General features: G+C 38.4%; 1 protein-coding gene across 5 annotated transcripts in view; it reads left to right on the forward strand.

The window, feature by feature from the left end:
- The window catches only part of srgap2 (SLIT-ROBO Rho GTPase activating protein 2), a 104,005-nt gene that overhangs the window by 64,754 nt on the left and 26,650 nt on the right, over positions 1-12,601 (forward strand). For all 5 annotated transcript variants that reach the window (XM_067388223.1, XM_067388222.1, XM_067388226.1 and 2 more), the window contains 5 exons: positions 38-200; positions 4,810-4,872; positions 8,371-8,586; positions 10,225-10,353; positions 11,395-11,616. In XM_067388223.1, coding sequence (XP_067244324.1) covers positions 38-200; positions 4,810-4,872; positions 8,371-8,586; positions 10,225-10,353; positions 11,395-11,616 — 793 coding nt within the window. The remainder of the gene's footprint in view (positions 1-37; positions 201-4,809; positions 4,873-8,370; positions 8,587-10,224; positions 10,354-11,394; positions 11,617-12,601) is intronic.

Below are 12,601 nucleotides of genomic sequence, written 5' to 3' on the forward strand. Positions count from 1 at the left end.
TAATAATAAATGTGTTTTTCTTTGCTCTTCTCTGTAGGAAGGAGCAGAATGTCTTGTCTCCAGTCAACTGCTGGAACCTTCTCTTGGCTCAGGTGAAGAGAGAGAGTCGAGACCATGCCACTCTCAGCGATCTCTACCTCAACAATATCATCCCACGCTTCGCCCAGATCAGCGAGGACTCAGGACGCCTCTTCAAAAAGGTGACTTTTTTTTTTATTTATTTTTTTTACAGACCAGTCAATTTTTCTCTATTAAAGCCGCTGTATTGGTCACTGAGCTTGATGCTTCATTTTTTATTTCCTTTTCAGTTCAATCGATAATCTCTCTCTCCTCACTGACTTTTTTTCTTGTGACCACTTTTGAAGAGGTGCGCTAAGTGGGATAAGGGGTGCGTAATTAGCATGAGCATTTAATGCTAGCTTCGAGAAGAGATAACAGATGCTGTATTACATGCAACAATTTTACTCATCAAACAGTTGTATTTTATATACTTCACTTTATTGATATTTACTGTATGTTAAGGCTTAATTAACATGTTAACAGTTTGGTTCATAATCATCTGCTGTGGGTTCTTATGTGTTTTTCTGCTCCTGAAAGCTGATATTGAGATGATTACAATCTAAAATCTCAAGCTGAAATTCTGTATCCTGTCAGTCAGTTGAAGTTGATAGATGTGAGAGAGTATCCCAGCCTTTGGTGTCTCATTTCTCTTGGCTTGTCTAGACTGGTTATAGGCAAGAATGTTCACTATCTAAACCCAGAGCTGTGAAAGAGATGCTTTCTGATCCACACGTTTCCTGCCTCCATTGGTTGTCCAAGCTAATCTAGTTCATAGAGTCAATCTGGTCTGTTTAGAGATCTCCCATCAGTCTATCAGTTCAGCTGGGAATATTGATACTTTATCAGATAGGCTTGATACTTTGTCCATTTGAGGTCTCAATTATGTGTAATTTAAGGTTTACTGCAAGTTTGTTCTCTAAACTTTTCTAAAAAAATTCAATTTTCAAATTTCATGTTTTTCCCCCTATATAACTAGTGGCAAGAGTCTCTCAGACCCTAATCAACACTTCTTTCTCTCCAGCTATCTCTCGATCTGTTCCTCAGTTCCCATGAGAGAGAGATGAGTCTCCCGATCAACATTCATCTCAACTCTCTGGCTCTCTCTCTTCTGTAGTTTAGTTCACCCGGCTTTCCGTGCTGCAGGAATAACAGGCCTTTAATTGAACGCTCCCGGCCGGCCTCTCTCTGGAGGCTTCTTGGGAATCGCTGAAGTCTGTGCGATTGGACTTACCCAAGTCCTAGTGCTGCACACTTCCCACCTGTCTTAAAAGCTCTACGACATGCTGGAGAAATTCTGCACTCTAAATGCAAATGCTGTCAAGGGAGCCATGTCCAGAGGAGGTTTATGACTTTATTGAACCACAAGAGCAGACACACAATAAAGAAAAAACACTGTTAGAAGTGTAGGACGAGAAGTATGGCAAAGAAGTTTTGGGCGAATCCTGTCTGCTTCCTAAATGCCTGATCGGAAATGTAGCATGATTTAATTTGACCATTTTTAGCTTCAGTAATATAATGTGATTATGTGATTGATAAAGGTAATTTAATTAACTACATAGGTTGTAGAAATAGATTGTACCATTTGGTGGCAAATACTGGAAATGCACAATATATCGGTACCGCATTGGTAATCTCATATCATCCATCCATCCACAGGTTTTTTTTTTTTTTGTGTGTGTGTGTGTGTTTTCATTTTAATTTATTTAGGCAAAAGTGTGTAGATTTTAATATCAACCATTCATTGGTTATCTGCTATAACACAAAAATAATTAACAGCTTACCTGTATCAGCCAACACTTTAATATTGGTACATAGAAGTATTTGGTAAAGTTCTTTGGAAATTAATTTAGTGCCACTAGTGTTGCCACTACAAATTGCATACATGACTGAAATATACATGCATATATGTATTTATTAAAAACAGATAACTACAATATCAGATATTTTTATCCAAATTTCATATGTTCTCAATCTCATTTAATATATTCAAATATATTGTCTTTGTGCATGAAAGAGGATTTTTTTCTCTTTATTAGGAAAAGTCACTAAACTGTGGAATATTAGCTTTTCTTTAAACTACAATAACCAAGAAACATTATTCATGTCATGGGCATATTTTTCATGCTGAAGTAGCTCTGATCACTAAATATGAGCAGAATGTTTTTACATAGCACTTTGAATCAAGACAAAGAAGCTTCATCAATTAAACCACATGCTCTTGTTTTTTGGGGGGAATTAGAAGCAGAGGCGCTGTTCATAGGAACAATCCTTTGACATGTGACTGATTTCAAGTGCCAGTAAACCAATCCCCTTACACACCCCGAATTGATGTTCCTGAGACAGATTTGTGCTGAACTAAAACCAATCTCCTGCCAGGCTCACAGACAAATGTGTGATCTTTTTCATTTAACAAGTGCATCTCGTCATTAAGGCTCATAAATCCATGTCCTCCCATCCCAGAGTCTCTTTCCTTGTTGCCCAATAGATTTATAGAGCTCTTCATGGAAAATCAATAGTTTACTCCCATTTTTTGGGTTCTTTTTGTGTGTTGTCTTTGGAGTGTGTCTCAGAGCAGATGGAGCAAGGCAGCTCTGCCTGCTCCGACCGCACTCCTGAAGATCCATTTCACCACAGGAGTGTTATGCTGCTTATAGGGGAAGTGTTATGTGTGTCTGTGAGCAACGGAGCAAGAGAGAGGAAGTAAAAATGGAGAGGAGTATAGCCTAGACCCAAAAATCCCAATAGAAACAGCAGGTTAAATAAATCCATCAAATGCACCTTATTTAACTGATCTGAAATGGGGATTTGTCACAGGATGTTTTACTAGTCATCCGACTATCAACAGGGCAGCCAGCGTCCCCAATGCATGTGTCTCCCCCAGCAGGTCTGTAAGCACAAATGAGGGAGGCCGTATGCTTCCTCACCTTCAGTTTAATACTTACACATGATATGAAAATGTAATGGGACAACATTCTCATAAATAAAGAATTTGAATGTGTGTTTGGAGGCATTTGCAGGTCTGTCCACTGGAGAAGTCTACGACTTCCTCAGACATGCTTAAAGGTGTGGTGAGCATCTCCAGACAGGCACTTCATTCTCTGAATCTGGGTGTTCTGTTCTCACATATTACTCAGTCCACTGAATCCAAATACAACCCATCAGAGCACCATTATGAATGACTGCCTAAAGGGGATCTCCTATGGGACGCCTCCCCACAGCTACTCATCCATCTCAGTTTTCAAAGAGTTAAAATGAACTCCAGTCTGTCCATCCTGGACAATAGGAAGGAGCTGTGTGACTGACTGATTGACTGTTTGTGTACACTCTCAAATCACTCTTTCACCCTTTACTTCCCCTTTCTCTCTTTTATGCCCATGCACACACTTCATCTCCTTTCAGTCACATATTTCCTTTCTCTTCCATCATTTCCATAACTTCTCATCCTCAAGATCTGATTGACATGTCCAAAAACATCCATGAACCCTTGTTCAGACCTTTAAAAACAGGAAAAACCCACAAAAATGTCATTATGTGGATAAGGGAAGGAGTAACTGAGTAAAAGCCCTCAATGAATGCTAGAAATCTTCTTGGCCTGCTCTCAAGTTATCAGCCCACAGCAATTGAAGTTTGGACTTGAACTTGCAAGCACTTCATTTTCATGTCATGCTGTGCCTTCATTTGCCAACTTCCTCTTACAAGACACAGCATCCACCAGAACAGCAAACCACCATTTCCATCTCACACAGAGTTTACCAGGACTCTTTATTCTACAGTCTCTGAGAGGAAGTCTCATCAAATTCACGATTAATGGTTTCCATTTTCAGTCCGGCTGCACAATTTTTGAGATTCATTGTAAATTGATTGACATTTAACTGAAATGAAATGATTTTACGTGGTATATACACTTCAGTTTTCTTTAACAACTTTAACAGCAGTGTAACATTTAGATAGAAAGCAACTTTAGCAAGTGCACAAGTGGGAGGAACTACTGTAACTGTAAATAGCGACACATCTAAGTTAAAGGGATATTTCATTTTCACCTAAAAAATAAAAATTTTATCATTTACTTATACTCATGTTTTTATGAAACCTATGACTAATTCTTCTGTGGAACACAAAAGATGATATTTTGTAGAATGTTTTCATCCATAAAATAAAAGTCAGTGGGCTTCAAAACAACATTGTACTTTCATTGTATGGACAAAACATTTTCTTTTATGTCGAAGAAAATCATACAGGTTTGGGCTACATGAGGGCGAACTATTTTCACTTTTTGAGTGAACTGTCCTTTTAAAGACAACATAAAGAGGTGTTTGCAACCCATTTTAAATCCATAATATGATGTATTTCCAACAGAAACTTGATATTCAACTAGAAAAAGAGGCTTTAGTCACTCTGCAGTTTTTCTTGCTCTTTGAAAACATTTGTATGGCCCCCGTATTTCTTTTTTGGATGGTCCCATTTGCCCATAAATTTAATCCGGCCCTGTGTGCAGTGTTCCAGTATAATATGAAGGTTTGGACAGGACTGTATTGAACTAGATGTGTTTGGGGTTAGCTGGTGCTGACCTCCATTACTGAGAGGGCAGATAGGCATCTCATCGGTCCGTCTAACAGTGACAGCCTCAGGGCTCAAGGTCCAAGAAGGATTGTCGGTTGTAACAGAACAGGGCACTACTGTTAATCATGATCAACACCATTATCTCCCTCTATTTGTCTTTTACTAATGTTTTTTTCTTTTCTCTTGCAGAGTAAAGAGGTGGGTCTCCAGCTGCAAGAGGATTTGATGAAGGTCCTCAATGAGTTGTACACGGTAAGATACAAAGACAGCCTAGTCGAGCGTAACAACTTCCTTTTTTTAGTACTGACAACAATAAATCTGAGGCGATCATCTTTCTGCAGCATTTCCATGTTCCATTTTCTGTTTATGTCACTTTCTCTAGCTCAAACTTCAAACATCTTCCTTGTCTTTCTCTCTCAATATCTCTGGTTGTTTCTATGAGCCTGCTGCAGCTAGGCATTGAGTCAGTCAAGTGCTTATTTTGGTCTCTTGTGGTTGTATTCCAATCAGTGTTTTTGAGTTGAGGGGTTGGCTATAGTTACTTTTTCTTCTTGTTGAAAACATTTTGAGAGCTTTTAGTCTCTGTTCACCCCTTGTGTGTGGTTATGTTACTGGGTGTGTCCAATTTGTAGTTTTTGAAATGGCCTAGAACGAACCGTTTAGTCACCTCTTAATGTTTATGTGCCTTGAAATGGATGTTTATGTCTGTGTACAAAATAATGTTTTTACCAGACAGTTGCTATAGTTCATCAGTAAGACAGAAGGACATGAACAAGTATGATAGTAATTATAGTTGTCAGCGAGCAATGAATTTACCTGCTGGCACGCGAGTTGACTGCTTGCAGCCTACCTGAGACTCTAAAGCATATCTATTGCTTTTGCAGTGCCAAAAAGGAGCACTGAGAGTATGAGAGCTCTCCAAATGGTGATGATGCTCTTAGGATGGTAATGAACAGCAACAGTTGAGGGTTGGAAGTCTGGAATTCAGTCTCACCCTTTACTGACTGTAATCCTAGAAGATTTTATGATATTCAAGCTATGCTGTATGTTTTATAGTCCTCAACCATCAAATAGTTGTATATTTAGTCTTAATTATTTACCACTGCTTTACAAATTTTGACATGGACAATGTAAACAAGCTTCTTTTTCCGTTATATGGCACTTTCCATGAATGAGATAGCTTATAGTGAACTTTTTCAGTGTTTACATTCTAGCACAAAAAAACCCCATGGCAGTTAACCTTCGTTTTAACCCTCAGTGGCAATATGATTACTGTTTTATAGACTTAGCGTTGCAGAATCCATACCACCACAGAGACCCATGTTCTCTTGCAGAGCTGAAATTAGTAGTTGTGCATGGAAAATTCAGGGATGATTCAGTGGATTCTAAGTAATGTTATTTTACTGCTGTACAGGGGAGTGCATCAGGGCTGCTTTCTGATACACTGTGCAGTGTTGCATGGGGCTTCCATGTATACATGTCTTTAATTAGTGACACTGCTAAATAATCTCAATGATTTCAGGGTTTTATTTTTACTGAGAGAAGAAATTAAATTAGAAATGCCCTTCGCACATATTTCTGTATTCTTTGTTTTTGTGGGGGAGGAAGGAGTAGTTTGGGGTTTTTAGGGTGGGGTGTTCTGGGCTCAAATGTGGTAGGAGGAGAACCCGTGATATTGGCTTACTTTGAATGGTGACTGGATTCCCCCCCATACAAATCCACACATGGTCTACTGGGAAATGACTGTAACCCATTTCAATACTCCATAAAAAGTAAGCAAATCCTTTAATTAAAGAGTTAAGGATGATGAAAATAAACCTGGCATCATTTTTAGTGACATCTGTGCTTTATATAAAGAAAGGGAGGAATGAATGGAAAAGCTGATGATGATTATCTCAGCCTTTTGGACCTAAGAGGAACCTCACTGGGCCGAAAATGGTGAAAAACGTAATGAAACATGTTTCTTCACAATTTTCAACAGTGGCTAGTTCAAAAGTTCACCCAAAAATGAAATTCTGTCATCATTTACACACCCTGATGTCTTTCCAAACTCGTATGACTTTCTTTCCTCTGTGAAACATTTTTGGGTGAACAGTTCTTTTAAGAATGGGAAAAGAACCTGACACTTTTTTGCACTGTACAAGAGCAAGAAAAGGCCATTGAGACCCGCCCATATCTATGTTTGCCAAATTCCTCTTGTAAGTGTTTCCTATTAATGATGACATTGCAAAGAGCTTACTAAATTTATTATGCCCATCATGAAGGCTGACACCCTCATGAAAGCCAGTGTAAATGGAGGAAAATGGAGTCCATTAACTTTATCTCTCTTACAGCCAGGGAGTGATGGCTTGGTATCATCTCTCCGGTCTTGGCAGAGTGTTTGATTGCAAGCACAAGAATGGCGTCACTCTGTGACATTCCTCTCAAAGGAGCAGAAGTTTGGAATGAGATCCTCCCTTCAATCCCATTCCTAAATTTAGCATCTGCTGAATACTAACTATCAAGCTTGGTGGCGTCTTCCGGTCCTTGGCAACAGATGACAGAGCCAAGGACTTTTCAGTCTCTCATTGGACTTAGATGTAAACTGTTCTTTATAGGGGTCATATAATTTTCTCTTTTAATTAATTAATTAATACAGTCTGGTGTAAAATGACAGCATGGTAACAGCACTCTACTAGAACAGCTCTTCCTCTTCTGTAAAACAGCCCAACATAGCCTCGTCCCCTTTGTTGCCTGTTCTCAGGGGCAGGGTTTATGTCAATTTTAGGGTACATTTTCTGAACACTGACGTGTAAATATGGGCTGTCGTATTTTAGTCTATCGAAATGTTGTAAGAAACTTGCGTGAATTCAGAGTGATGTTTTTGATTTTACGTAAATGGTCCTTTTTCATAGTTCATCAAACTCTTTTGCTTCAAAAGAAGGAAAACGTTATTTCTTTTTCCAGTATATGACCCCTTCAAAGTGCTGCATGGTTTGCAGTCCACCTACATTAATAAATCTGTGCTCTCTGTTTTCTTCATCTGTAATGTGACTTGATGGGGTACTAAGAATTAATAATAAGGGTTAATAAATTGGATTAGATTATGTAATTCTCTTTGGCAGAGTTACTCTGCTGGAGTCTTAGTCCTTGTGATGGAAACTCATGGTGTAATATCCCGTTCCCTCTCTGCCTGAATGAACACATTGAGCTAAAAAGGTTCTGTATGTCTAATTGTGAGTATAAAGCATTGGTGCGAAAGATTTCAGGCTCGAAGCAGTTTATTTGAATCGGTTGTGTTGTGAAATAACTGTGCTGTTGAGGTGGAGAGGTCACCAGTTCAGATGTTTTCCTGTTTCAGTCTGATTCTTTTAAAGCTGTCTTCATGAGCATGACCACCTGTAAGGATCCTTATTGAAACAAACCACCAAGACACAGATACCAAAGCAGTCTGAATCATGCTGAATAATATTTATACTTATGCTAAATTGTGTTTAACTGTCATCATATTTCTCTGCAAAATCCAATTAATCACTTTTACCCAGCTTACTTTTCATGTTGTGTTCAATGTAGGCACGAAATGGGCTTTAGGTATGGGCCTTGAATGGATTTGTCCATTGGTTCCATGTCGGCCCATATCAACATGTGAATTAGCCCATACCTCAAGTCCATATCATGCCTACCACCATAAAATCACTGAGCATGATGCGTTTGCCCTATGTCTAAGCTCCAACTTTATGTACATTTAATGTACATTTCCTCACTGCACAGGTGATGAAGACCTATCACATGTACAACATGGACAGCATCAACGCCGAGAGCAAACTGAAGGATGCAGAAAAGCAAGAGGAAAAGCAGATGAGCCGCAGCGTCCGACACGAGGACAGGCAGACCCCTCGCTCACCCGACTCCCTCACCAGCATCAAGATCGAGGAGAAACACGTGCGCCGCAGCTCTGTCAAGAAGATTGAGAAAATGAAGGAGAAGGTGAGCAGTGAGATCAAAGGGTTGAAATGAGAAGGGATGAGGTGAGAAAAGAGTTAATGAAAGGAGATATCAGAGTTTCTTGGACAGTTTAAGCAGAGAATGTGGAGGAAAGGTGAACGTGGGTAGAAGAAGAATGAACATATGGAGGGGGATTTCAGAGAAATGGGAAAGGTGATGGAGTGGGAGTTGAGAGAGAGGGGCTGAAACCACTGCCAGATGGTGTTGAGGGTCCTAAACCTGATCCTGGACAGGATCATTATTTAGATCACAAGATTTAATGACCTGTTGATAGTGGTTTATCCAATAACACACATCAGATATGTAAGCCATGCTTGCCATGGCTAAATACTACTATGCTTATCACATGGCTCTCTGGAATACATGATTCTGAATGGTCAATCGTGGCATTCTGCAGTCAAATAAAATAAAAATAAAATCAAATTGGTGACAAAATTAAAAAGGTGTTTAGAGTTGACAGACAATAGTGTTTTTATGTCTGCTAAAAAGAATAAATAAAATTTTACCACCAATGGTGTTTTCATGTCAATAAAATAAAATAAAATAAAAGGCGATCACCAGTTGTCTTTTCATATCAATAAAATAAAAAATTAAAAGTTTATACGTTTAATTTAAATTAAATTAAATTAAATTAAAATAATAAAGTCATTTTGTAAGTAACATAATCAGCTGGTCATTATCACAAAATAAACTTTTTTTAGGGTAAGCAGAGGCTTGATAGGTTTGAAGGTTAATATAGTGACCTTACACTCTCGTATTTCTGAGATTCCAGGCTGCAAATTCCAGAAATTTCCAATTTGATATGGTAATCCTTAGCTCTAAACGGCAGCTTAATTCATCAAAACGAATGGCTCCTCCATGACTGTATACACTGTGTTGTAGAATGTCATTTGATGATGTAATGAGATGACATGCGGGCAGGGGTCAGGCATTAGCATGTCTGGGACAGATATTGTTGTCAATCCATGTCTTTGTTCTTCTGGAGTCCTTTGGTTGCCATCTCTGTCCAGTACCACCAGCTTACAGAATGATTGATGGGATCATCGCTGGGTTGTTCCAGGGCCACCTCTGTTTCCACAAGGCCAACAGCAGCTCTTCTATGTGCATCCCACTAGTGAGAGCCTGTGGTCATCCCAGCAGCATTTAGAGATGGAAATGTAGTGCAGTTTGTGGTAGCAGCTCTTACATTTCCATATTCAGGGAGGGCTAGAAGAAGCTAAACAAGGTGCCATCCATCATGCACTTATGTTTGATTTTAGCTTTAAAGGTTTGTTCACTCAAAAATAAGAGGTCTGTCATTACACTTTCCAAACAGCTTATGCTTTTATTTTTTATCCCAAAAAAATAAAATAGATGTTTCCTATAGCCATATTCCTATGACGCAGGTTTGATTCTCATTTTGTTGGATTTCGCGACAGTAGCAAACCAATGACGTTTATAAGTATTGACATCCAACTTGCCATATATGTGAGAGGTTATCGGTGAGAAATTACTAGTTTTGGTGCCCAAACTATTTGATATAGTTTTATGTAGCTTTTGGAGCTTGACAGCCTGTAATCACAATGAATCTGCCTCTTTCTATTGTTGTCTCACCCTCCCGTTTTTACCTTTTATTCTCAGCGGCAAGCAAAATACACTGAGAACAAGCTGAAAGCCATCAAGGCCAGGAATGAGTACCTTCTTGCTCTGGAGGCCACCAACAGCTGCGTCTTCAAATACTATATCCATGATCTGTCTGACCTCATAGATGTAAGTCCACCTTTATCTCATCACTATAGCTTCAATATAGCCTTCACTATAGCCAGTTTTTGAATCTTTAAGTGCTTCTAGTGTATTGTTATAAAGGGCTGTATACAAAAAACACCTTTTGAGCTAAATCACAAGTTTTGTTCCTTAAAGGGATAATTCACCAAAAAATGAAAGTTCTGTCATTTACTCCTCCTCAGGTTGTTCCACACCTGTATAAATTTCTTTGTTCTGCTCTACACAAAGGAAGATATTTGGAAGAATGTTTGTAACCAAGCAGATCTCACCCCCATTGACTACCATAGTATTTTTTTCCTACTATGGTAGTCAATGGGGGCAAGATCTGTTTGGTAACAAACATTCTTCCAAATATCTTCCTTTGTTTACAGCAGAATAGTGCAAAGTGAAACAGCCCATCTGAATTTGATACTTTTTTATGACTAGAATTCTATGCATCCCTAAAAGGATGTTTAAGTGTAATGCTCTGAAAATGCCCGATGTATAGAGTATCCCACAATGTACTAATACCCACTGACAGTGTGCTGCCTCATCAGACTTCCTTCTTCGAGTGTGACCCTGAAGGTAGACCTGTAGCAACCCCATGTGTGCGCTCCGCAAGAGGGCCCACTTGTCCCACCGTGTCAGAATCATACTCCTAACAAGGCACCCACAAAGTGCTGAAGTCTCCATCTCATATTACCCTCAATTGCGGCACACAGGGGCCCACACAACATGACATCCTTTTTTTTCTGAGTGAGGATGATGGATTTAGTCTGAACAGTCTTTCATTTGAAGCAATCAGAGCGTGGAAGTTTTAACCATGTACTGGTTAATAGCCAAAAATGGGTTTCTTGGGGTGTACGCAGACTATAAATATTATAATATATTTTTATTTAATTGCTTTATGTTGCTTTGGATAAAAGTCTCTGCCAAATGCATAAATGTTGTGCTTTACTCTTGATTTTACTGCCTGTCTCGACATAAAATTTGCATTTGCAGCTTGAAATACCAACCAAAATGCCCCTTTTTCTTCCCCTCTCTCAGTGCTGTGACCTAGGCTACCATGCCAGCCTGAACCGCGCACTGCGTACCTACCTCTCGGCTGAGTTTAACGTTGAGACTTCCAAGCACAGTGGTCTGGAGACCATTGAAAATGCTGCAGAGAACCTGGAGGCCAACGCAGACAAACAAAGGCTCATGGAGACCTACAACAATGTCTTTTGCCCTCCGATGCGCTTCGATTTCCAGTCTCACATGGGTGATATGGTCAGTTGGTGTGATTATTATTGCTTAAGACATGATACTGGTGAAATGAAGTAATGGAATATGCAGTGGTGGTAATTATTTTCATGCCCCAAGCAATATACCAACAGCAGAGTCACACTGCGGATAAACAATGACACACAGACATTCTTAAGCAAGTGAGTGCAGCTTTACTGATGCCAAATGCTTTTGCTCCAATATATCAAACATCTTGATGATATCAAGAAATCAGCTCTGCTAAATACCACTAGCTAAATACATGCTACAATGATCAGCATTGTCTCTCTGAGAGGATTTGTCCTGCTGTTACATGAGACTCTTGCAAGACTGTCTCGTTGCATGTCCAAACAAACCCAGACACCTCTAGAGGAATGAAGCATTTCTCAATCAGGTGTTATACAGTGACAGACATGCCTGCTGAGAGACCTCTGTTGCTTCAGCCCTGTATTTTTATATATTGTCATTAGACTGTCCAGTTATGATGTTACAGTATATATTACTCTATACTAATGTGGCAAGTTGACTGGTCACTTTATAGGTGCTGTAATTTATATATGGAATCACACACAGAAATTGTCTGCTTTGCCTGACAGATCATACTGAATTATGTGTCTTAAAATATCACTCCTGGCTCTGGCATTTATTTTAATTTAATTTAATTTAATTTAATTTAATTTTATTTTATTTTATTTTATTTTATTTTATTTTTATTTTATTTTATTTTATTTTATTTTATTTTATTTTATTTTATTTTATTTTATTTTATTTTATTTTATTTTATTTTATTTTATTTTATTTTATTTTATTTTATTTTATTTTATTATTTTATTTTATTTTATTTTATTTTATTTTATTTTATTTTATTTTATTTTATTTTATTTTATTTTATTTTATTTTATTTTATTTTATTTTATTTTATTTTATCCTTTCTGTGTCACTTGTCACCAAATATTTAACACCATTTACAGCACCCATAAAAAGGCAACAG

The sequence above is a fragment of the Chanodichthys erythropterus genome, chromosome 6 (assembly GCF_024489055.1).
Source record: "Chanodichthys erythropterus isolate Z2021 chromosome 6, ASM2448905v1, whole genome shotgun sequence".
Taxonomy (NCBI): Eukaryota; Metazoa; Chordata; class Actinopteri; order Cypriniformes; family Xenocyprididae; genus Chanodichthys; species Chanodichthys erythropterus.